The sequence below is a fragment of the Haemorhous mexicanus genome, chromosome 5 (genome assembly GCF_027477595.1).
Source record: "Haemorhous mexicanus isolate bHaeMex1 chromosome 5, bHaeMex1.pri, whole genome shotgun sequence".
NCBI lineage: Eukaryota > Metazoa > Chordata > Aves > Passeriformes > Fringillidae > Haemorhous > Haemorhous mexicanus.
In genome coordinates this window covers 69,475,678-69,501,113 of record NC_082345.1, presented here as the reverse complement: position 1 = coordinate 69,501,113, position 25,436 = coordinate 69,475,678, and the positions used below count along the sequence as shown (strand labels likewise).

The following is a 25,436-nucleotide window of genomic DNA, read 5'->3' as shown; positions in this document are numbered from 1 at the left end:
CCATCATTATTGGCCCCTTCTCTTTTCCAGACTGTCAAAGCTGGAGAAGGAGACCAGAAACTGCCTGGAGAGAGGGACACAAACTGAACAGGAAGAAGAGAGTTCAGAAGCTGTAAGTTCCTGTCCTTAGTCAAGATATAACAACATACAGTTGACTTGTTGAGGTCACCAACCTCAGGGTCTAGATTTCCACTTGCACTCAGGGAGCAAAGGGCAATTGTCCTGTACAGGTAATGGAAGTGAACGTTGATGTATCTTAGAGGTGGTTCCACATTACACCAGCCACTGCAAAGGGGTGGGATTGGGGACCAAGTATTCAGGGGGCTTGGCTTAACTGCAGTTATACCACATTGCCCTGGCCATGCCCCGTAGGCAGAGACAAATACAATGAGTTCTACCTCCAGAAATCATCTAGACTGTGTGAATTTCCTCACTGCTGCCTAGGTCAGCTTTTGGATCAGAATCCAGTGACAGCATACTGTAAAATAGACTTTAAATGTAGAGCTCATATGGCACCTGCTTTAGGTTTGTTCATGTTTTTAGTGGGATTACAATGGTGGGGCATAACTATTTTGAATTGAGATGCAGTTCCAGGCAGAAACTTAGTCCTGATGTTCTCAATTAAGATTTGAAAGAGTGCTGGGGTTGGCATTCAGCTCCAGATGCTTAAACTTCTGTGCCTGTAGCTGTAAGCTTCTGTGTGAGGTGAGAGTGCAACCCCATAGGCTTGGAGGTCCATGCTGGTTCAGTGCAGCTGCATAGTACAGGCAGCTAAGAGTGCTTGTATGTGAGGTGTGTGAGTTTCTGAAGGGCTGCATGGGACTTGGAAATATGCTATGGGACCTGCTGGAGACCTGTGCCCTTCTGAAGGTCGGGAGAAGTATTTTAGGGCAGGGCTAGGTTGGTTAAACAAGACCAGTCTGCCGTCAGGCCAAGAGATGCCTTTTCTAGGGAAAGCAGATGATGTCTCAGTTAATTAATGTTTTCCAGTGCTCTTATCTCCACTTTGCCTGAGATACAGCCTGGGCCCAACACTCCTCATTGAAGTGGACACTGTGGTCAGCACTTGTGCTTGTGCTGGCAGCTGTTTCCATGTACACTGTTGTGTTTCTTCAGAGGCTCCTGTCAGCAGAGCTCATGTTACCTACCTCTGTGGTAAAATGTAAATCTTTAGTGGAACAATTGGGGGGTGCAATGTGGAATAATTGTGAAGCCTTGTAGATGAGGCCTTATTACTCAGTATAGACTGTAACTGTGCAAACTAACTTAAGCAGTTTTCTCTAGAGTGAGACTTCCTACTTATCTTTCTTAGCCTGTAACTTTACTATCTTGAATTGTCCATGTGTAATTTTCTTTTTTTTTTTTTTTCCTAAAAGGTTGGCAGTGAAGTAGAAGCCCTGAATCTGCAAGTTTGTGCTCTGTTTAAAGAGCTTCAGGAAGCCCATGAGAAGTTAAAAGAAGCAGAATTGATTCAGAAGAAGCTTCAAGAAAAGTAAGGCTCAGAAGAGCAAAAGTTTTGTCATGACACCCAGTACATACTTGTATGACAACTCCCATCTTGGGAAACTCACCATCTCTACAAATATCAGCTTAAATAACTGTTTCATAGAAGTGCTTTTAAAGAATGCTCATTTTTTGTAAGTGGTGAAGTGCAGAAATACAGCAATTGTCAGAAAATCTGAGCTGCCAACCTAGTTCTGCAAATAGAACCTCAGTGCCTTGAATTACAAGATTTGGGTTGTAACCCTTCATGATGTAAAGAAAAATCTTTTCTATTTCCTCTTTCACATAATCAATCCCTATTCTGGCTTTAGGGGAAAAAGCCAGGGGACTTGGTTATAACCTTTTCACATGAGCTGTCTGGGCTTTTGAAGAAAATTGTGTAGGTTAGAAAAGTGGTTACAAGACCCTCATTTTTTGCTTAGTTTCCTGTCAAATTCCAGTTCTTTGAGATTCATAACAGTAAGAAAATAAATGTTGGTTTCTATAGCTTTGTTTTCTGATGGTTCTGTATAGACTGATTTTTGTCTTTCCCTGTTTTTCATCAAAATAGACCTTTAAAGTGAACCATACAAATACTCTTTTTGCTATATGCCTCGTGGGAAAAATCCATCAGGAGAGGGTGAACAGAAGAGATCAACCTTTTTTTCTTTTCTATCAGGTGCCAGGTACTGGAAAGAAAAAGCTTGGCTGCTGCATCGGAATTGGAGGAGAAGCAGCAGCTGATATACACCATCAAGAAGCTGGAACTTCAGGTGGAGAGCATGCAGGCAGAGGTCAAGCTGGAACAAGCCAAGACACATGAAGAAAAGTGAGTATGACTTGGCTTTGTATTCCAAGAAGGTATTGTCAGTGAAGAAGAGAAGTCCAAGGGACTCCAGCCAAAGGGGAATTGAATCTCAATACTACTTTTGTGTCCTTTACCCTTTGAAACTATGCTGTGTTTGTAGATTATGAAGTAGAAGTCTGTATTCTTTCCTCTACTGAACCCCTCACTTAGGAATACTTGAGCTGTCAACTCTGACTTGTATCTTCCTTTAATCACAAAGTCCAAGGTGGAATAGAGCTGCGTGTAACATACAAGAGGAAGCAGAGAAGTGACAACAGCTGTGCCACTGACTAGCAGGGTTAAATGCGGACACATCCTGGAGGGCAGGGACAAGTCAGGTGGTGACAGTGCTGGGAAAGTGACATTAATGAAGAGGTCTGCAATCCCTACAATATGTTTGCACGAGGAGAGTCAAGTGTGTGGTCAGGCTGAGGTAAAGAGAGGCTGTTTGCTTTGGCTCCCTGCTCCCTTTCATGTGCAGTCCGTGTAAGGAGTGTGAAAACGTCAGTCCAAGCTGTTCAGAGAGGCTGAGCTTTCTGAAGGACGCGTATTCAGCTGCTGCAGAAGCTGCTCATTGTCTTCAGAGTCTGTTGCTGGTTATTCTGATAAATTCTCCTTCACTTGAAGTCGAGTCAAGACTTGGATTCTAAGAAGGGTGTTACATTGAACAGAATTTGTGAGCTTCATGTAAAAAAAACCTGAGTGATGGATTCTTCAATATGAAATGCAGATTATCAGTAAGGACATTGGACATTGGTTTGCACTCAGTTGCACACTGGTTTGCACTCAATCCATGGATAGAGTAGGACACAACTCATTGAAAGAGAGATGTTGAGACATGGGGCGTGACTTTTTCTCACCAGAAATGCACAATGATTTGTAAGGAGCTGGTAGTGGCTTTTTTTAAAGTTCTAACATTACTTAGATTTCAAATATTTGTTTTAAATTCTCATCTCTTTTCTTGTCATAAACAGGACAAGATACAATAACCTCCAAGATTCATATAGCAAACTCCTTCCAGAACTCACTGAGGCAAAGAAAAAAATTGATGAAATGAAACTCAAAGAGGTAAAATCATCACAAGAAGAAATCATAATTAATTGGGGGTGAGGGGGTAGGGATGGGAGAACATCTTTAGGATCAGATTTGGGCAGGAAACAACTGTCATCCCTTCTACACAATTACATGCAACATAGCAGCACTGCTCTGATAAACATAGATTCTGTGCTGTCAGTTACAGAAACTTTATCCACACATCAGTACTTCCATGGTGTTTTCTGGGTAAGGTCTAGTCTGCGGTGCAGTGCAGCACAGAGTCCAGTCCTCACACAGAAGTGATAGATACATCAGTGTTCCTGCAGCATCATTTATAAAAATGTGGGAAGGTAAATCTCTAAACATTTTTGTATTCTTAAATAGATTGCCTGCCACAGTGAGGTCTTGTTAGGAACTGAATCACCATGGAAGTGCCATATTGTTCTATTTAATTTCAGAAACTGGGAAAATGTCTTTTACAGTGTCCACTAGGGGGTTGTCTTTTAACTTGATACAATGTAGCTTGAAAGCTCAAAACTAATCCTTAAGGTAAAATATCAGTCACCACTGCTGTCTTAGTCCAAGTTCCTTTGGTGACCAAAATGGGAACCTTTACTAAGAACAGGAGGAGTAAGAAGCAAACTTTCACTTTGAGGAGGGTCATATTTGGAGTTCATCTCATAATCACAGTTCTTCTTTGCAGCTGGACAGAGTAGATAAAGCTGTGGTGGAACAACTGACAGCAAAGGTGGAGTTGGCAGAACAAGCCCTTGCTGCAAAGCAGCTCCAGATAGATGAAATGAAGCAGATAATTGCTAAGCATGAGGAGGATCTTGAAACTATGTCTGTGCTCCGTGCTCAGGTATCAGCTCTTCTACACAAACTGGCTACTTCCCCCACCCAATATTCAGAAACCAGGAATTCCATATTCAGAAACTCTGGAATGCTGAATAGGTTTTCTCAGCTTCAAAGCATAACACCCATTCCTTGGCTTGACTTGGCTTGTCAGCCAAGATACCTGCAGAGCCTTTACCCACTGTATTCTAGGGCTCTGTAGAGTAGGAGGAACTGTGTATGCTGGAGTGTGGCACAACAAAGAGAAGTTGAGAGTAGATGTTTATTTAGAACCACTGGCTTAAGAATCACTGCATATGTTTTAGGAATGATTTTACTCAAACCAGCATGTGTTAAGTGATTAAAAAGGGTTTGCCTCACATTTAAGGCATAGAATGGCATCTTGGCCTGATTCCACTGTCTGAGCCACAGATATGTCAGTGTCACCAGTCAAGTCACCTTCTCACTGCTTGTCTGTGCCTCCTTTCTGCCTCTGTACAGCAGAGGCAATACCTGTGTCCCAGGTAAGACACTCAAAGTATCTTTTGCAGAGTCCAGAAAGCATTAGGTCTCCTCACCTTGGGAGAAGTGCAGGTCTTGGCTTTGCAGTGTTTTGAGTAGATGCAGATTATGATACAGATTTGTGCTTTTGACATGTAATATACAGTAATATACAGTTCAGTCAAAGTTACAAATTTTCAGCTTGATTTCATTTCTCTGATCAGATGGAGGTTTATTGTTCTGATTTCCATGCTGAGAGGGCAGCAAGAGAGAAGATCCATGAGGAGAAGGAGCAGTTGGCTGTCCAGCTGGCATACCTACTAAAAGAGCAGCAAAACTTTGAAGACCTTGGCCGGTGAGAACAGACTTTGGCTGAACTGCCTTTGCACTGTCCCGTTACTCTGTGTCCTGGTGTTGACCAACATTGTCTTTGTGAGCATGTCAGTAGAAAGGCAAATAACTTTGCAGACATTTCTTGCTTAATTTGAATTTAAAAGGAGAAAAAAAAATTAATTGGCTCACTTCTCAATTTTTTGGTAGAATCTCTGTAAAGTGTGTTAGTTCTTAGTTGGGTGCCTTAGTAAGTTTTCATTTCGGATGATGCATGCCTGGTAAATTCTCCCCACTGATCCACGTGAGTTTCTTTGGGTTTTGGCCTCAGTTTTAGCTGTGATTCTGCAGCTAATCTTCTGCATGTGTGCCAGGGATATCTGCTGCTTCTCCAGGAGGCAGTGGTGAGTACACAGTTCCGAGTACTGTGGTAGTTGAATCAAGTTACATTTCACATTAACTGCACACAGAGTCCTTTTTATGGTAGAACTTGCTTTTCTACTTAAAGCAAATTTGCAGTTTTCCCAGAACAGCTGAGAGTCCTTGGAGTTTTCCAGAGAAGGGTGCCCTGGATCCCTAGGTGTGTGGCTGCCCAAATCCTGCTGCTGGTGTCAGTTGCATGACCCTGATTTCAGCAGACCTCTGGCATGATCTCACAAAGCAGTGGCATTTCCAGGCCCTGTTTCTGAGCAGCAGTTGTGAACTAAATGCATGACCAGATGACAGGGGTCTGTTTTCAGAGGCCTTGACCTGTTTATTACCCACAGAACCTCTCTGGCAGAGATGCAGAGTCGCCACGGAGCCAGAATGCCGGATCAGGAGCGCTCACCTCACCTTGTCCAAAGAGGTACTGCAGGCACCTTCTCCAGCCCTCGGGGTCAGGTTCATGTTAAAGCAGCTTTGCTTGGCTGCAGACAGCTTCCCTGTGGTCATCTCTCTGCAGAGAGGAAAACTGGATAATATAATAGTTCATCATTTATCTTCTCTGCTTGCAGGAACTAATAGTCAAGACTGGCCAGAGCAGCGGAATATTTCTATTTATTCATGTCCTAAATGTGAAGAAATCCTACCTGATTTGGACACACTGCAGATTCACGTTATGGACTGCATTAATTGAGTGATGCTTTCCAGTTCTTTGTCTTCTGGAATTTCACCTGCCAAACACTTGTGGGTTTTTTCCTTCTTGCTCAAATAATGCTCAGCTCTTATGTCCTATGAAGGAGGTTTTCAGAGGTTTGCTTTGCTAATTCAATGGGAAAAGGGTAAAAACTCTTCCTGTGTCCTGTAGTGACTAATCTTGTTGTAATCTGATTTAGGGAAGGAGTTTTCATAGATTAACAACATGGATGTGCTACAGAACTTGCAGTGTGTCTGCTGCTATGAAAGCTTTCAGGAACATTCCCCTGAAGTGCTCTGCTCTATGGCTACTCTGCAGAACGGGGCTGAATCACTGAAGTCAGAGGAGAGATGAGATATTTGCTGATCAAATATATATATATATATATTTATATAAAATATCTGTGAGCCTATAAATACTTCATCTCTTACATACTATATACCAGGAAAGTAATACACGAAAAAAGCTGTTTGAGAAGCTTTCAGCAAAATGGAATAGTGCTGTATTCATCGAGAATTTGAAGTGAACCCTGATCTTTCTCCAGATGGCCATTTCATTGCTGCCCTTGTGACCATACTAATCTGATGTTAAATTTTTGATGGCTTATGTAACTTCTTGCTTTAGCCAGATGTGGGTATGGTTTAAAACAGATCAGCTAGGTCTGATATATGTAGCTCCTGCTGTACTCAATTCACTTGTTTTATAGAACTGTTAATTTTTATGATGTTGTCTTAATTTTTCTTTATTATAATACAAGCATTTGAACTTATACAGTATTGTGGTAGAAAGCACTGAGATGGATGTAACCTAATTTAAAAAGAGTATAGTGGATTTTCACGTATCAAAATAAATCTATTACAATTATAAATTTATCTGTGCCTCTGAGTACGTGGGAGACTGGAACAGGATTTCAAATTCCTAAGTCTGAAAAGCTTATGTAGAAACAACTGTAGTGGATTAGCTCTATTCTTATGCTCCCAAGTGTTTTTATCTCAACAAAAAGGAGAAAATCCCTTTTTTGCTGTTGTAATTTGAGTAAGTTTTTTACTTTGCTTGTTGTCACTGTTGTTTTAATTATCACTTTTAGACTCTGGATTCTTACTTTCTGTTATAGCTCATCTATAGCTTCATCCATAATTTCAGGTAACACAAGAGCTGACTGTTGTGAGTAGGTATTTATCAGCCTCCTTGCAACCTTCATCAATTACAAGTAGTCCCAGCAGATGCAATCTCTTACGGGCTTTTAATTGGTTCCTTTTGACAGTAGGATTTATAGGCTTTTTTACCCTGAATCCAGTTTTATTATAGGAGCAGTGATGGTTACAGATTCTGCAATGATTAAAATCTGATGGAAATGCTACTAGGCCAGAAGCAAACAAACAGAATAATAGAGCTGATTTCATCTGAGAAGTATTAACCTTAATGAAAACACAGAAAATCAATGTGAAAGGCCGAAGAAGGAATAACTTACACATTCGTCAAATCAAAATGAATCCTCTAAGGAGGTTTCAAAGAGAGGGGATGATAGCACAGGAGTGCTAACAGGAAAACATGGGCATTAGGTGAAATGGGTCTTCATAGAAAGATAAAAGAGCAGGTCTAATAGTACAAATCAGGAAGGGCAAGGAACTGCAAAGAATAAAACCACAATACACTGAAATCTGTTCATGCTGCAGGGAAGATTATTTTTTGTTGTCATTACTGCAGTCCAGCAATGAGCTTGTACATCCTCAGAAGTATTTTTCACAGAACTACAGTTGTACCAAAGAAAAACTGACTAACCTACAAAATTTTGTCCACTGCATGTGACAATAACAAGGATTGAATCTGATGGTGTAAGAGAAGTGTTGACATTGGTTAGGTTATCCAGATGAGGATGGCACCTGCTGTGACCCCTCTTGAGGCCACTCCGCCCAGACACGGGCAACTCTGCAGCCAAATGGGCTTACCCGGAGCCTGTATCAGGAATAATGTGTCCAGCAGGAGCAGGAGTGTAATTCTTCCCTCTGTTGTGGGCAGTAGTGTGGCCATAACTTGAATCCTCTGCCCAGTTCTGGCCCCTCAGCTCAGGAAGGGCAGTGAGGTGCTGGAGAAGTCCAGAGAAGGGCAGTGGGGCTGGGGAAGGGGCTGGAGCACAAGTCTGAAGAGGAGCAGCTGAGGGGGGCTCAGCCTGGAGAAAAGGAGGCTCAGGGAGGACCTTTTCACTCTCTACAAGTCCCTGACAGGAGGGTGCAACCAGATGGGGGTTAGGCTCACCTTCCAGGCAACAGGATGAGAGGACATGGCCTCAAGCTGCACCAGGGCAGGTTTAGGTTGGACAGTGGGAGCAGTATCTTCGCAGAAAGGATAATTCCACATTGGAGTGACCGTTCCTGCAGATGTTTAAGGAAAGCCCAGACGCGGCAGTCAGTGCTGTGATCTGTTACAGGATGGACTCGATAGGACTTTTCCAATCCCACCGATTCTGTGATCCACAGGCCACCATCGCCCCCCCACTCAGCGGGCGCCCGCCCACAGCCAAGATGGCGCCGGGCGGCACCGCGGCTGCCAGCGCTAAAGATGGCGTGTGCGCGCAGGCGCCGGAAGGGGCGGGGCCGGTCCGAATTCTGGCGGGTACTGGAGGCGCGCGCGGCGGTGAGCGGGGAGTCTGAGGGGAGTGGGGAGAGCGGGGCACACGGAGCGATCCCGGGGCACTCGGAGCGATCCCGGGGCACTCGGAGCGATCCCGGGGCACACGGAGCGATCCCGGGGCACTCGGAGCCATCCCGGGGCACACGGAGCGATCCTGGGGCATTCGGAGCCATCCCGGGGTAAGGAGGGTCGGGGAGCCGCGGGGGAGGGAGCCCCGCAGGAGGTCGGGGTTCTACTGGGTCAGGGAGGCGGCCGAGCGAGAGGAGAACCGTGAAGGAAAAAGCGCGGGGTCCGCAGTGGTCACTGGCCTTCCCTGCTCGTGCGAGTTAAACAGTGTTGCTGCAAATGAATATTTTGGAGCATGAGAAAACTATCAAAAGCGGGCGAAACAAAAGATTCTGCAGCAGGAAGGTCTGTAAGCACAGTTTCGAATTTGTTGCTCATTTGGCCTCAGTGGATATCCCATCTTTCTTATCCAAGCTTCCCTGGCCCATTCATGTCCGCCCGTGCTGATTTGTTTTCACGGACCTCTGGAGAAGCTGTGAGAAAAGCAGAATATACACTTTTGAGAATAACAACTATTAGAATTTAATAACTAGTTAAATGCTGCTTGTAATTAGTACTCAGTGGACTCAGGTGAGGTGGAAATGGCTATTACTATGAGAACGTAGTAGGCATTTCTTAAATTCTCTGTCTGTAATGGGCTTTTTTTTACACTGCAGCGGGTTCAGCATGGGTCAGAGTTTTGATGTAGAAAATTTATTTGAGGGTTTTAAATTGAGTGGAGTTCTCATCTGTGGCTGTAAATAAAACCAAGCTGAAAGATTGCAAGTTGTCAAAAAAGGAGCCTGAAGACACTATATATTTCTAGATAAGGTATATGTACTTTAACAGTATCACTTTTGTTCTCCCCATAACAGAATATTTTTGCCTTGAGGAGCTCTTAAAGAAATCCTGGTGAAACTATGGATGGTAAGGGAGAAAATTCTCTTCCTTTCAGTAGGAAACTTTTCTTCTTATCAGCCTGTTAGCTAATAAGTTCAAGTGTTCAGAAAACCTGATGAGGCTTTTAGCAAAGGAATTTACACTCCACTGAGTTTATTTGCTGAGTCCTTTGAGGTTGCCTCTTGCTTTCTTTATTGTCACTTTCCTGTGAGCCTGCTCTTTGCCTTCCCTGGTTTGGTGTTTTCCTCAGCAGCAAAGGCTAAATCAGTTTCTTGGTTTGCTCAGATTTTCATTTTTGCTCTGTCTGTCCCGTTCTTCTCTCTGTACTTATCTCTTCTCCATTTTTGTCCCTATTTCTTTGTTCTCTGCGTTTTTCCAGGAGCAAACTGTATCCTATGAGATGCTTTGTTGCCTGTCTTACCTATCCCTCTTCCCCTTCCTTTGGTAAAAGCCACATGAGTGTCTCTGTTGGCTACATGTTTGCAGGTTCCAGGCTTTTCTGTGTAACAGCCGCTGCTGTTCGAGGAACTGCAGAGGAGGAAAAGCCAGTGCTGAGTAGCTGGCAAGTTTTCTGCTGACTTGCCAGCCTGTGCCACGAGCTGAGAGCATCTGCAACTTCATTTCCATCTGGCCTCACAGCCAGAAGCTGCTCTAGATGCCTTTAGTTAAACCTGAAATGTATTTTTTTAAAAAATGCTACTTGCTGCTCTGATTTAGTTTCAGTTGTCATTAGCTTGTAATGAAGGTGTCTTGGATGTTTATTCCTTAGCAGCTTTTCTTTAACTTGACAGAAATAACTCTGAGTCTAATTTTTGCCTTAGCTGATGATGACTTGGATCTGTTGGCTTCTCTTCTGGAAGAAAATGAAGCAACTGAGGAGAGGAATTCTCCTGAGGAGGAAGATGCTCCCAAGGATGAAGATGGAGAACCAGATGAATACGATGAGCTCTTTGATGCAGAAGATGATGCATCCTACACTGAGGAGGTTGATGCTGAGGACAGCACAATTGATGAGCAGAAGGAGAACTTGGCTATGCTGTTTGGAGATGTAGAAGATCTGGTGGAAGAGGAGGAGGCAGAGAAAGCTGTCCCTACTTCAGCTCCCAGTCAGGCAAAGGAGAAAACCAATGAAGAGCTGCAAGGTTTCTGCAACAGCATCTTTGATCTGTTTTGTTTGATATATTTGTCTCTAGAGATCTAATGGGCAGGAGGAATGGCCTGCCCCTCCTTGATGATGTCTGGAGAGGAAATACTGAAAGGCCTTGTGAAAGTTTCTAATTCAGTTTTCAGCATCCAGTGGCCAAACTCACCAAACCTGTTTTCCCAAAAGAAAGAGGACCTAAGGAAGCCAGGGAGACCTAGAGAACTGTGCTGAGTAGCATAGGGAAGGTTGCCTGTATGCCTGTGCCTTGTCTGATGAAGAGCAATATTGTCTCAGTCTTCAGGGCATCAGAGATCATCCTGGCATCTTTCACCAGCACACCAGGATTATTGACAGGAGGTTCTGCCCTACTAGTGTGGAAGCAGAGCTGGCCACAGCTTTCCTGTGTCCAGGCTGTGTATTTGATTATATAAGGAAGTACTTCTTTATGCTAAGGAGTGCAATCATCAGCCATTTAAATTGTCTCATGGTGAGCAGGAAAGTTTTATTCAACAAGGGAAGGAACACACCACAATTAAGTAAAATATTTTTATGAGAGGACCCAGCTCCAGGCTGTATGGAAAAGTTTGCCTTCACTGTGAGCTATGTAGAATCAAGTAAATCTGCATTATGCCTCAAGTCTTCATTTAAGTTCCCATGATGCAGTAAAACTGCCAGACTTCCCGGGATCTCACAAATCCCTGTGTGCAATGGCTTCCTGCTGTCTTCATTATTATCCTTTTTCTTCTCCTTTCTTTCCTAGCTGAGCTGAGAAAATTGCAAGAACAGATGAAGACGTTACAGGAGCAGTTGCAGAAGACTGCTCTTGGGCAGCAATCCAGTTCAGGCCCTGAGAAGAAAACCCCTGGTAATGAAACTAATTAAATGGATTCATGATTTATTGGCTTACCCATGTGAGTTTATAGGCAGGACTTAAAGTAATCCTGAAGAAGGCACTAAGTAGCAAGGAGGAGTGGTGAATCTGGTGTGTTCCCACACAGGTTGTTTCTTACAGCTACAGAAGAAATCAGTTTTGGTCTCTGCATCATGGGTTAATTCTGCATTGGACAGATTTCATGGCAAAGTGCTCCAGACTCTTCTGGAGGTGTCCCTTCTTATTGGCAGATGTTGGTACACCCAGTATAGGCAGCTGTGTTTGTTGCTAGAGCGTGCTGGATGTAGTGATGAAACTTCATTAAGAGATTACAAAACAGGGGATGTTTCTACTTTCCATAGCTTTGAGGCTGCAGTGGCATCCAAGGTCTTAAGCTGTCATGGGGGAAGAGTCTTTGGTGCTTTTTCAGCTGTTGCATTTCAGCTGACAACTTGGCTGAAAGGTTTCTATGAGGGGCACTGACTTAGACTTGTTATTCAGGAATTACACAGTTTGAAGCAGTGCTTAGAGTCTGAGTCCAGATCCCAAGGTCTCATAGTTTTCTGTTCTCTTGGCCAGGTAAATCTCCCTGTCCACCCTTAAAGGAAAGGAAAGTTCAGAAGCTGCAGGAGTCACCATGCTTCTCGGCCCAGCTGGGCAATCCTTTACCACCAGCCAAGCAAGGAAGGCAGAAATCAAAAGCATCCTCAGCAGGTACCATTCCCAGTCCACCTTTTACTAAAGCCACTGAGCTTCTGTCAAAAGCTTATAGTTCCCAGCAGTGGTGTGGACACATCCAGGACAGTGTTATGCTACTCAGTGCACCAGGAGTGATCTGGTCACAGTGGCAGAGAACTTGTTAATTAGTTATTAATAAGTTAATTATTGTATTCTTTGTAATGGGAGCTATGCCTTTTTTCTTCTGCTGAAGAGAACAAGATTCCTCCTCCACAGCAAGTCCTCAGTCTGGCGTTCCAGCCTCTCAAGTCTGCCATAGGGAACACACCCAGTAAGGTGACCAGAGAGAAGACTCCTCACGTGCCTGCATGCTCCAGCACAACCACACAGCCAGTGTCTGTGGAAACCTTCTCAGGACTGAGATTAAGGTCAGCAGCCCAGCTCTGAGCCCTGTCTAGGGACAACCCCTCCAGTAAAGGCAAAGAAAACACAATGTATATAAGTGGTTTAACCATGTCAGATTAGTCACTTGTCATGAAGGGGTGTAACACAAAGCCACAGCACTGGCTGGTTGATCAGTAATCATGTGACATTGACCTCAGCTTAGTACCACGTTTCTGTTTTTACCTCTGCTCTTTTCTAACAGAAAAACTCTAATTTCATTAGCCCTGCTTTTCCTGGGGTATCCTCAGTGGCAGGGCAGGGAAGCAGTGGCCATGTGCAAAGCCCAGCTGAGCTCCAGTTGAGCCAGGTTCTGCTGCACACAGAAGCCTCACAAGCTGCTCACCATCCCTATACTCAGTGTGGCCACAAGAGGACTCCGAATCCTCACAGTGTCCTCACCAGAACCTGAGCTGTATTCCCGGCTCAGTCAGCCATTCTTGGTTAGTCTGAAATGAGCAGTTAATGTAGGCTTGGGGCTGAGTTGCAATGCAGCTATTTGGACAAAAACCAGTGTCATCAGTAGCTTTCTGATATGGGGGGGTTTTATTTCAAGTGACCTCAGGGTGAAGCAAGGCACAGAGGTATTTTGCAGGAAGATGTAGTCTCCCCAGGAAATTGCTGGTTCTTTTTGATTGTCCATTTGTGCCAATGGATGTGTTGTCTTTTACCTGCTTTCACTGGATCTAGAAAACCCCGGGTGTCTTCAGCTGAAATGGACAGGAAAATGGCTAACAGGAAACTCATCCGACTGTCTCAGCTGAAGAGCAAACTTGCTACTGAAAATCTGGAGGAAATAGACTGGGTAACATTTGGAGTCATAGTGAAGAAGGTCACTCCTCAGAGTGCAAATAATGTAAGTAACATCATTGTATCCTTTGCTCAGTTCATGTGAAATGCTGCTGGTCTTTCCTGAGGAACTTCCCTAGATCTTCAACTTAATCAGTCAACTTCATGTTGATGGAAAACTTCTGTAGTAAGGATCTTGTCTTGATCTTTCATCCAGTATTGTATGTGTCCTATAGAAAGTCATTGATGAAAGAGATCTGGATATGCCATGGTTTTGTGTGTTCAGTGAGGTAAAAACCTCTTTATTCAACAAACAAGTGTGCTGCCCAGCTTTGATATCAGACAGGTTGGTATTAGCAGAATTATTTGTTATTTTGGCCTTTAAGACCCCCAGAAACTGGCAACATGGATGGCTGGAGATACTGTACCTAAGCTCTACTGAGGTTACAAATTGTGCTTTTCTAAAGCATGAAAACCTTGATGGGGGGGAAAGGGGAAAGTCAGAATAGCTCTTAAAAAGAAACAGCCAGAGGGGACGCAGTCAGTGTGTGTGCAGCAAAGCTGAAAGGAAAGGAAATGTCTGTTCCAGGGCAGGACCTTCAGCATCTGGCGGCTGAACGACCTGCGGGACCTCAATGAGTGTGTCTCGCTCTTCCTGTTCGGTGAAGTCCACAAGGAGCACTGGAAGACTGACCAAGGCACGGTCATTGGCCTGCTCAATGCCAACCCCATGAAACCCAAAGAAGGCTCAGACGAGGTGAGAGGATTTTTCATTCAGCTGTAGATAAAAACCTATAGCTGAATCTTTTCATATTTGGCTGAGATTTCACTTTATAGCACATCTTCAGGTTGAAATTGCAGCAGTCTGCCCAACAGTTTGAATTGCTTTCAGGTAGTTGCAAGGTATGTATCTGCTCCTGGCCTCCTGGGAGACTGAACTTCAAGAAGTCCTATTAAGCATTTAAACCCAGAGTTTATTCCAGTTTTTAGTCTGCTCTCGGTAGCAATTGGCTCTTCCACAAATATAGAGAGTGTATTTTCATTTCAGTTTATTCAGCTACTTCAGTGTAACACCTACTTCAGCCTAGAGGTCTCTCAAAGCTGAAAAATGTGGAGAAGCACATTTTCTCTCTTCTAATTCAAGCATGAGATATTATTTCAAAATGTTTCTGGTTCAAAAATTGCAACAGAGAGACAGCAATATTTGATTTATTAAACAATGTATATGTAAATATGTCAGCTGATACGTAGTAGTTCAATTGATTATTTATACTTGTTTAATTGATTATTTATAAATGCAGAACATGTGGAACATTTAAGATGGCTTCATTTTGCTTATAAATTAATATATTTTTAATTGCACTGGAATGGAACATGTTTCCAGTTACTTCTGTCAAGGGGAATTTCAGTCTAGTAGCTGATCATGTAGTGTTCTGCATGTTCAATTCTCCAAATAGAAAAATTAAGCCTCTCATTAATTGTCTTTTAAGCTATATAATTGCTTAAATTAGCATGAATAAGCAGTAGATAGTCCCATTGGTGAGCAGAAAGGCACACCAGATTTAATAGGAGGGCTGCATTTAACTGTCAAGAATGGCTCTTCCGAGCTAAAATGTTCACATTTATTACTACATTAAAACTGACTTCTGTCTGTAGCTCCCTTGGCTACTGACACAGTCCCTGGTGTAGTTGGTGGTGTGAAGCAAACACTCTTCTTGCACAGGACTCAGTTTTGATTGGACCAAGACATTTGGAGAAGGACAGAGGGCCCTGGTACAGCTCTTCCTCCCATCCCTTGCTGGAGGTTTGGGTCATGATGGTATCAGAGCCAAGCAGCTGTACAGGACCATTTACAGCACAATTACAACTGCCTTAGGTGTTTCTTTGTTTCCTGAGGCTCTGAGCATAGAACTTAAATGTCTTTCATGTGCTTTCTTAAGCTAGGCCTGCATTTGAAGGCTACATTGTTAGTACCCCAGGTACTGAGCCAGATCAGAGACAAACCAGTGACATCTAGAAAGAGGCCTATCCAGGAGTGCTCTGTTTTCTGCCTAGGTGTGTTTGTCCATTGACCATCCCCAGAAGATCCTCCTCATGGGAGAAGCTCTGGATATGGGTACCTGCAAAGCCAGGAAGAAGAATGGTGATCCTTGTGCACAGATTGTGAACCTGGTCTGTATCTCAGTAGTCAGGGCATTCCTAAGCTGTTGGTGAAAATCTGGCTGCTGATTTTGTACTGATACTCTGACTTCTTTACTTGTTTCTGGGTCTTGAATTGCAACTAACTAAAGTGGGTGGAAGAAAGTGAGAAATGAAACTCAGAGGAGCTGTTTCTGTGCTGTCACTGTGCAGGGGATTTCCCTAAATGCCATGGTGATGCTGCAGTGAGATGGTCTTGACCCATGATACTACAGCCTTTCACTTTCCTTTGCTCTAATGCAAGCTTCCATGTACTGCACTAGAAAACTCATCCAGAGAAAAACAACAGGAGATTTTTTGGGGAATGGCTATTTTTTGGAATGATTTTCACCCAATGAGCTCCCATGTCCAGCATACCTGCAAGCTGTTAGGATACTTACACTTGAATGTGGGGCACTGGAAATGAGAGAAAAAAGTCTTGGGATCCTTCTTTTAGGACAATACTGACTTGTACTAATTTAAAGGACTTGTGGATTATGTTACTTCATGGCTGTGGTGATGCTGTGATACCTGAAAGGAACCTTGTCTGAGTCAGAAGGGTTGTAGATAGTAGGGTATCAGAAGGAGGAGAAAAAATGAAGGAATGAAGAACTGGGGAGGAGCTGGAAGTGTGGGAAGTGGGAAGACGAAAAATACAGAAGGTACCTGTGGCCAATCAAGACTGTGACTGCAGGCCCAGTCTAGGAGGAAGCTGTGCAGACAGTACATAAAACTGAGTCAAGAATACAGAATCTGGGCAAGAGGTCCTGGGTGGGAAATGAGTTGACTTCAAGGAATGGCCTTAAAATTCCTTGATGCACAGGGTTGTTTCTAGTGATTAGTATAGGCAATTTTAGGTTTGTTTTTTGTTGCTCGAGGGTGGGCATATTTTTACAAATGGTGGAGTACCACAGTAGAGATGTTACTTCATTTTAGCCATACAAGGATGCATGTGGGTGAGAGGAATGAAGGAAATTGTAATTGCTGGTGTTCTGTAACAGGCTTCTCCTGTTTCTTTTCAGAATGACTGTGAATACTGTCAGTACCACATCCAGTCCCAGTACAAGAAGCTCAGCTCGAAGCGGGCAGATCTGCAGTCCACCTTTTCTGGGGGACGCATTCCCAGAAAAGGTGGTCGGAAAAATCCCACTTTGAAGGAGAGGCTGTGTCAGGATGGGTTTTACTATGGAGGGGTGTCTTCAGCAGCATTTGCAGCCTCAGTGTAAGATAAACCATTTCTTTCCCTTGCTTTTGAACAGAATTTCCCTCACATATACAAGGGAGCCTGAAGCTATGTCTAAGGGAGTCTATTCATTTAGAGAATGCCTTTGCCTTAACTGTGTTCACCAAATAGGAATAAAGCCCCACACTTGGCATAATCCTACTGGCCACCTGGGGTAACAGAGCTGCTGTTTGACAGAAAAATTTCAAGTTGGTACTAAGATGTGGTAAGGGCTGTTTTTACCTCTGCATTAATACTGTGGTGTGAAGCCAGGCAGCTTTGTGTAGATTAATGGACTTTGAGATCATGAGATCCCAAGCATTCAAGTTTCTGAGATTGTAACTGTATTTTCATACGGCTTACTGCATTTAGTCCCAGAGTCAGTGTTTTCTGTATTTCCTCATGTCTTCCCTGGCTAAAATAACACATTGTCACTCTGGGCTAATGAGGAAACAGGACTGACCAAGATCAGTATGCATCTCATAGGGACCAGGTCCTTTAGCCAAATCCCATGAAGACAGCTGTGGAGTCAGAGCTAGATCCAGCCCTGTGCTTGGACACAGCTTTTATTCCCTTACCACTGCCCTCTGATACCTAGTGTGACTCCACAGTAATGAAGCAATTCCAACCTCCTTTCCATCCCTGGAACCACCTGTGAGCAAAGCAAAGCTTTAATCTATGTTTAGTTTTCCTGTAATGCATAGGAAGTACATATCTCAACCAAGGGAGAAATGGGAGATCCTAAACATTATGCTGGAATTTGGATTTAGATTCACATCCTTCCAAAAAACAGACAGCTGGTCCTTTAGGGTGGCTGGAGTTTTGTTGTAGCACTGGGCTAGTATTCAGGCTTCTGTCCTTGCTCTAAGCATGGGAAAACTGATATTCTGGATTTGTTTCCTCTTTCTAGTGCAGCAGCTGCTGTGCCAAAAAGGAAGATTCAAACCACTCTCTCCAACCTGGTCGTGAAAGGATCTGATGCAATTGTCCAGGAAACCAGGCAGAAAATTGGTACCCAATTACTTATTTAGTCTCTTCACTCTTTGATGTTTCCAGATTAATGTGTAGATGTCTCCCAGAGCCTTCTAGTCACTAACTGAACCTGGCAGTCACTTTGCTGCAGAAGGGGTCATTTGCTTCCTCAATTGGTCAAAATTCCTCTTCCCTCTTGGGATCACAGTTTCAAGGCAAATGTCATAAGCAACTGTGTGGCTTCATGCATCTTTTTTTTCATCAGTGCTCCCAAATTAAGTCTCCTGTTCTGTCTTTGGACAGTGGCAGAAGATCTTTGCCAGATTAATGGGAATTGGAAGTTTTAAGAACTTTGAACCTGAGGATTTATTTTATTTGATTAAAATTAATTACTTATGCCACCTTGAAAGCTTCTAAGGAATACTAAGTATAAATCAGTCAGGTCTGCAATGCAGGCAACCTCCTGAGAACCCACCTTGTTTCTAGTGCTTTCCTTTTGTGTCAAAGCTTGTTCCTTTTGTAGCCCCTGCAGCCTTCCCTGCCTCTGTTGTTTCTGTAAAGCATTTAATATTACACTCTTTATGCTCCTTGGACAGCAGGTGACAGATTATTCAAACTGTGTTCTAGGAGCCATTTAGTCTTATTTACATCTTTCAGTTCATCTGTTGGTTGCCTCCATTTCAGACAACATAGTGCAAGTCCATAGCAGCTTTTAGCTGCTCTGAATTCTCCAGGGATAAAGTGTGGAGCCTTCAGGACTGTCAAGCATCCTAAAAACAGGAATGGTGGGAGTAACACAGACAGCCAAGGCTGATGAGGAAATTATTGAATTACTGAAGGGATAGAAATGTCTGTGACAAAAGACAAGACCTTGGGCAACCAAATAGAATGTAAAGGTTGGTCTTGCTTTGAGAAGTGGTCAGCTGACCTGCAAGGGTTTCTTCCAACCTAGACAACTTTACATCTCAATAGCCAGGCCTGCTTCCTTTCCTCATGTAAAATCTGCTGTATTTCTGCCTCTTCCACTCAGGTGCAGCAAAGAGACCCATGCAGTGTTCTGAAGAGTTCAGGGAACTGCTGGCACAGCCAACTTTTGGAGCACGAAACCTCTGCAAACACTGGACCAAAACAGGTATTGTCCTTTTGCCTGAAGGCAGACCCACTCCTAAAATCACTCTACCTCCTTCTGAACAAAGCACCTTTTTATTTTGCTTTATTATTTTTTCCCAGATGCTGAAAAGAAGCAAGGGGCAGATTTCCAGTCTATCTCTGCTTCAGCACTGCTCAAGCAACAGAAACAGAAATTGCTGGAGGCCAGAAAAAAGCGATCTGAAGAGATTCAGAGGCGGTAAGACACACTGGCTTTCACAGGAAGGTTCTGTTATTGTATCCATAAGGATAGCTGTGTTTTCACTTCTGCTCAGCTTTGTGTGATGCCTCTCTGATTTCAGCTTTGAAAACAATTTGTCATTCACTCCTTCTGGTGACTTGTTCAAGTCACTCTTGATTTCAGTGACCCAGTGAGTCCTTTACCTAAAGGCCAAATAATAAAAAATCATAGTCTGCATCCCCTCCTATTTGTTTCTTAAAAAACCTTTTTATCTGTGATTTGTGTCCCTAATTGAATGAATTATTCTTGTCTTACAAGGTTTCTCCAGAACACAGCTAAAGCCAGCACTCCTGCTCTCCCATCCTCCTCCAGACAGACCTCCCTCCATTCCCCAGTGCCTGGGGCAGAGTTTCCCAAAGCTGCAAAAATGCCAACTCCTCAAAGGCCCAGGCTAGGTACAGGCTTCTCAGAAGGAGAAGATATCCTCTTCTTTGACAAGTCTCCTCCTCCAAGGCCAAAGCTAGACAGCTTGGCAGAAGCCAAAAAGGTACCAGCTCTTTGGATCTGCAAAGTATTGAACAGAGATTAAGGGAAATTGGCTTGTGGTAGAGTCTTTGGTCAGCTCAGTTCTGGTGTTAGTGAAGTTTCTCATTTGTGGGATCACACTGGCCATATTCCAGCACACAGGATACCTGTGGTTCCTGATAGCTGTCAGTGCCAAAGTCCATGCTGCCCTCTTGCCTTCAGTCACTCTCTTAAGGGAAGGGATTTGTACTGAAAATTCCTGGAGTGCTAAGCTCTGACACTGCTAGTGCAGTGTATTGCAGGTGTTTTCTGTTTGACAGGTAGGTAAGCAACTGGTTTAGTTTTGTCATGAGTCTGAATAATTTTGTTTTCCAGCCAAAACAGACTGCATCTTTTTTTGGCAAAAATATGTTCATTTGTTTGTCAAAGAAAGTTTTCCAGCTAGAATAAGGAAGTCTTAGCATTCTGGGAGTACAAGAAGGAATAGTTGTAATAAATTTTCTATTAGTTCCTAATTATTATCAATTTATGTGGAAATCTCAAGTGATTTGATTTCTCTGAAAAACTTACTGATTTGTGAAGCAGCTAAAGCTCAGCTGCAGAGACACCAGGCCTGGTAACACCTGTGGAGAGGTGATTTTCTGCTTTGGGAAATCACAGAAGTTTGGGTGTATGTCAGAGCTGGGAATTTTGTTGGGCCTCTCGCCAGCCAGCTCCATGCTCAGGCCAGTGGATGTTCTCTCTTCCAGTTGACAGCCTTCCTCTGCTACTTCTGGCAGCTGGAGCTGGGAGCCAGACAGGTCACCCACACTGCCCTGCTCTTTCCTGTTTTCTAGCTGGCTGCAATACAGCGACTGCGAGCAAAAGGCCAGATCCTTCCCAAAACAGACCCAAACAGCATCAAGAGGAAACGGACTGATGTTGAGGATGTCCTAGAAATTGTTGAAAGAGTTGAGAAAAATGTTGCTCAGCCAGAAGGTGCAGAAGCAGACAATGGTATGTACTGCTAGCTTCTAGAACAGAAAAAAATGTGCTTCTGTCCTACTGACAGAGCAGGAGTTGCTCTGGGTTAAGAACTTAATTGCTGTGCTAAAAAGAGGCCAAGTTAGGTCTATTTGGAACTTCAAGGGTTTGTTGGAAAGACTGAAAAAATCTCTAACCCTGTGGAGAAACTGAGATGTAATCTCTGATAGCTCTCTGTGCTCATCTCTGTTCCCTTTCTTCTGACACTTGAGCATCTGCATTGCAAGGCTGACTTCACCAAGGGAAAACAAGAACCCTCCCACCTGGGAAGGTTTCTGAATTTTTTGTGGGAACTTGAGTTTGCCTGCTGGTGATTTACTGTGTGATCTTGGATGAATTGTTTAATTCCCTTTAAAGTTTCTTCATCAGTCAGTGAGGGAATACTGCTTGCACTCCTGGGAGCAATGTGAAAATTTCTAGTACAGTGCTTTGAGAGAAGATGCAATGTTACTTTAAAAAAATACTTTTTTTTTTCTGAAGCCATATTTGAACTTGTTTTCATGTTCCCAAACTATGAAAGGCTGCTGTTTGACCTGAATATCTGCCTGAGAGAGACCTGAGACTTCCAAAGTCTCCTGCAGTGAGCAAGTTTAGCCATCAGAGCCTTGTTATGCAGGACTGAACCTTTCTGTCTCCCTAGAAATGGATGAAATGGAACCTGCCCAGAAGAAACGGCGTGAGCAGCTGGCCTATCTGGAGTCAGAAGAGTTCCAGAAAATCCTGAAGGCCAAGTCCAAGCACACAGATGTTCTAAAAGAGGTATGGCTTCCATCCAGCTGTGACTGAGGGCTTAGAACTGGGAGCTGATTGGACTCTCATGATTTCAGCAAGAAGCAGGCACCCAAATATCTCACAGACTCCAGATTGTCCTGAGGAGTAGGGCTGGGGGTCTCTGGGCACTCAGGGCACAGTGCCTGCAAGTCAGCACTGCTGCATAGCTGGGGTAAGGTCACGTTGCCAGTTTGCACCATTTTTTTTTGTTATGTTTGGAAGAATCAGTGAAGTTACCTATTGGTGGATAATCAAAGAAATCCTTCTGCCTTCAAATCAAATGAGCCACATGCCTATTTTGTCCCTCATTACTTGACATCTTGGCCACATAAAGCCAGCTGCCACCTTCATCTGGGGCTCATGTCAGCTGTGAAATGCCATCAGGTGCCCTGGAGAGCTGAGAGGTTGGGTTTCCTCACACTGGGGGTCTCTGCTGAGCACTTCCCCAGGTTTACAGCACCTCCAGTGGAACAGGGCTCTTGTCTTTGTCACTTATTGGCATGAAGTCATAGTTGTTTTAAGGTCTTCTGGGGGGTAATATTTTGGCTAAGAACTTATTCCATTAATTCCATCTGCCTACCTGACTTCTCTCTGCACTGTCCTCGTGGGTATGTGCTCATTTCAGTACTTCCTGCTGTTTTTAAACCTTCCCACTCATGCATTTCAGAGCTGGCTCATGTCAGTGCTGGTGAGCTACAGCAGGTGTACAATAATGGATTGTTTGAAATGAGAGATGTTGTGTTTCTCTGCTCCCAGACTGCAGTCTGCTTCAAGCAGGCCTGATAATAATTTGCCCTAAGGCCATTTATGGAGTGGCTTCTCCCTTCTTTGTGTCCTCACAACCCATTTTGTGTGCCCCATAGGTTGAGGCTGAACTGCAGGAGAAATACTTTCAGCCCCTGGTGAAAAAGGAAGAACTGGAAGAGAAGATGAGGAACATTAAAGCAGTGAAATGCCGAGTTGTGACATGTAAAACGGTGAGCGAAGGGGAGCCAGGGTACCGGCAGGGGAGTGGAACATGGATCCTACAAAATGGTGCAGGACTATCCTGCAGACTCCCATCTGTCACTCTCTTGGCTGTGATCCAGTGCAGGGATTGATGTTTTGTTCCTTATGCCTGTTGCTGAGAGCAGCCTGTGCACAGAGTGACTGAGACATGGCAAGGCTTCAGTGCTGTCTCAACATCTCAGCTCAGTGCTTATGCCAGTGGTTCCATGGGCATTGCTGTCCTGAATTTCTCCATTTCTTCATGAAGTGCTTTGTACCAGGACCCTAAGTTCTCCATATTTCATGAAAAAATAAGCAAAGCCCTTGAAAACATTAAAACTGGATGGGAATCCTCCACCTGCCTTTCCAGGGACTTTGCCATCAGGAAGAGCAGTGGAGCTTTATGACTGTCCCAAATGTACTGAGAGGAAGGGAAGCAGTCCTCCCACTTCCAAAGTTTCAGCCCCTGCTGAACTTTACTTCTTGCTGCCTTCCTTACCTGTTTTGGGATTGCACAGAGGGACTTGAGTCCCATGAAGTGCTGGGAGCAGGACCACCAAGGGGAGGATGGCATTAGAAGGAGCAGTGACAAAGCCTGGGGTGGTGATCCAACTGCTGGGCTCCTCAGGATGGGAGAGGACAGGGATGCTTTCCTCTGAACAGTCAGCTGTTGCCAGTCCCCAGAACAGGTCTCATATGCTCTCTCTCTCCTCCCTGACAGTGTAATTACACCTATTTCAAGCCTCTGGAGACTTGTGTGCAGGATAACCACAACTACCTCTGGCATGATGCCATCAAGAGATTTTTCAAATGTCCTTGTGGAAGTAGAGCTATTTCCCTTGACAGGCTTCCAAAAAAGCCCTGCAGGTAAGAAATGAGCCTCATGAAATAGTGACTGGGACTTAGGTGCTGTCCCTTCACAAGTAACTTGTGAGTCACATAACCATGTCCTAAAAAGGCAATGTTAGCCCTTGTGCCAAGGAGCATGGGATGGGTGTGGGGCTACTTTAGGATCCCCTCATACTGCATAGCAAGCACAGCACAGTGGTCCTCACATGCCATCTTCATCTTTCAGTAACTGTGGCCTCTTCAAGTGGGAGCGAGATGGAATGCTAAAGGTAAGTGTGAGCCAGCAGTTCTGAGCACCTCAGCACTCTGGCTGCTTCCTGTGGTATTTCTGTCCCCCTCTTTGGTTCTGTGCCCTTACGAGCTCCCAGCAAAGCCAACAGCTCTGCATTTTGTCAGGTACATACAGGTACCTGCAGGCTGTGTTACAGTGGACTTCTACTTTTTGCTTTCTGTTCTCAAAGCTTTGTTTTATTTAACTGTGGGGAAATGGCATTTGAACAAAGTTGTAAGAATTCAGAATGTCAAGATCCCTAGAGGGTCTGTCAATACTTAGTCCAGTAATTTAGCCCTACCACAGTTTCTGCCAGAGAAGTGTTTGGGGGATGCCTACCACACATTTAACTTCTTTTCTCCATGGTTCATGTTTACAGGAGAAAAAAGGTCCGAAGATTGGTGGAGAAACGCTTTTACCAAGAGGAGAAGAACAACCAAAATTTCTCAATAGCCTTAAGTGACCTGATTTTTTCCATAACATGTAGATGGATTTTTGTGGCTGAAACACACATTTATACTGGACTGCTAAGAGGATTCAGGTTTTAGAGATGAATCAGTAGGGGAATCAGTTTTTGATGAAAAGATCATCTGCCAAGGCCACTGCATGGATATTGAACTTTGATCTTTTTTTAATTGACTGAAGAAGACTTCATGTGAAAGGCACAGTCATGCCTGTTCTTTCCAGCTAACAATACCAGAGTGACCTCACTATTAGGTGACAAATCATCACGAATTGAAATGACTGTAGATTCTATAAGCACTTATGAAATTAATACCCTGATGTGTTCATGCCAACCTGACTTGAGCTCTTGGACAAAAAGGGATGTGAGAGGGTTAGAAATAGATGTCAAACAATGTCCTGAGTTTCTCCTTGGCTTAGCTGTTACAAAACCTGTCCATGGTTTTGGCCCTGCAAGCCAGCAGTGTTTATGCTGGAAACTCAGAGCTCCCTGTCCCCCAACACTAGCCACACTACAGCACTCTTGTGGCTACACACCTGTAGCTCCCACTTTGAAAAACTTTTTAATGAATCTGGCACCACTTTGTGAGTGGTTTGAAAGAGCTGAGTGATTATATTTAAAGGTTTTTACCCTTTTTCTGGTATATTAAATAGGAACAGTAGCTGTCTCAGACCAAGCAGCATGAAAATTTCCCTCCCAAGAGGTGGCTCCTGAGAAATGCTGTCTCCATCCAGGCATTTTTCTGATAGCACATCTCTCTAGGGATGCCTGGGGCATTTAATCAGCTCATCCTGGACTTGAGCCTTTTCCTGCCCCTAGCTCATGCCCAGTAGGATCACAGGATATTTTTAAGTGCCTAAATCCCCCCCAACCTTAGTGATTAAATCAAAATGCCACTAAACATCTCACATGTCCCAGAGGTCTTGTCAGTGCCTCTTGTTTGCTTGCACAGGGGCTGGAAGAGAAAGAAGTTACTTCGTTTGAAGCAACTGGACAGATTCACCTCAGCATTGTGCAGCCCTCATCTCTTACTGGTGCTTTTATTGGTGCAACTTGGCCTGTAGCATTCATTTCAGTCTCCTGTTGGTACCATTTGCTGAGTGGGGTGTCACTAGGGGACAAAATCAGTAACTGTGACATTGCTTGGCAATGTCTTCTGTGGATTCCTCACTCAGAATAAACAGAGTACTGAATAAAACA

At 43.9% G+C, this 25,436-nt stretch overlaps 2 protein-coding genes and 1 long non-coding RNA gene across 4 annotated transcripts in view; 2 read left to right on the top strand and 1 right to left on the bottom strand.

Moving 5' to 3' along the window:
- OPTN (optineurin) overlaps positions 1-7,014 on the top strand; it is a 16,477-nt gene extending 9,463 nt beyond the window's left edge. For both annotated transcript variants that reach the window (XM_059847494.1, XM_059847493.1), the window contains exons 7-14: positions 31-112; positions 1,377-1,492; positions 2,162-2,311; positions 3,304-3,397; positions 4,068-4,226; positions 4,924-5,054; positions 5,797-5,876; positions 6,025-7,014. In XM_059847494.1, coding sequence (XP_059703477.1) covers positions 31-112; positions 1,377-1,492; positions 2,162-2,311; positions 3,304-3,397; positions 4,068-4,226; positions 4,924-5,054; positions 5,797-5,876; positions 6,025-6,146 — 934 coding nt within the window. In that variant the 3' untranslated portion in view covers positions 6,147-7,014. The remainder of the gene's footprint in view (positions 1-30; positions 113-1,376; positions 1,493-2,161; positions 2,312-3,303; positions 3,398-4,067; positions 4,227-4,923; positions 5,055-5,796; positions 5,877-6,024) is intronic.
- Positions 4,468-8,842, bottom strand: LOC132327858 (uncharacterized). The gene is made up of 2 exons (XR_009486629.1): positions 8,403-8,842; positions 4,468-5,966 (listed from the first exon to the last, which is right to left on the bottom strand). It is a non-coding gene; the product is annotated as an uncharacterized LOC132327858 (long non-coding RNA).
- Positions 8,822-25,436, top strand: MCM10 (minichromosome maintenance 10 replication initiation factor). Its single transcript, XM_059847492.1, has 20 exons — positions 8,822-8,956; positions 9,698-9,749; positions 10,544-10,864; positions 11,627-11,731; positions 12,317-12,451; positions 12,669-12,843; positions 13,547-13,712; positions 14,235-14,402; positions 15,701-15,817; positions 16,846-17,045; positions 17,956-18,056; positions 19,048-19,149; positions 19,248-19,365; positions 19,666-19,894; positions 20,709-20,868; positions 21,536-21,654; positions 22,530-22,643; positions 23,375-23,520; positions 23,729-23,771; positions 24,153-25,436. Exons 2-20 carry the CDS (start codon positions 9,743-9,745, stop codon positions 24,234-24,236), a joined length of 2,610 nt encoding a protein of 869 aa, XP_059703475.1. The 5' UTR covers positions 8,822-8,956; positions 9,698-9,742; the 3' UTR covers positions 24,237-25,436.

Excerpts from the sequence above, each read along its gene's own strand:
- MCM10 (XM_059847492.1), top strand. Across the intron at positions 17,046-17,955 it reads GCAGCATTTGCAGCCTCAGT|TGCAGCAGCTGCTGTGCCAA; the intron begins GTAAGATAAACC and ends TCCTCTTTCTAG. Across the intron at positions 23,521-23,728 it reads CTTCCAAAAAAGCCCTGCAG|TAACTGTGGCCTCTTCAAGT; the intron begins GTAAGAAATGAG and ends TTCATCTTTCAG.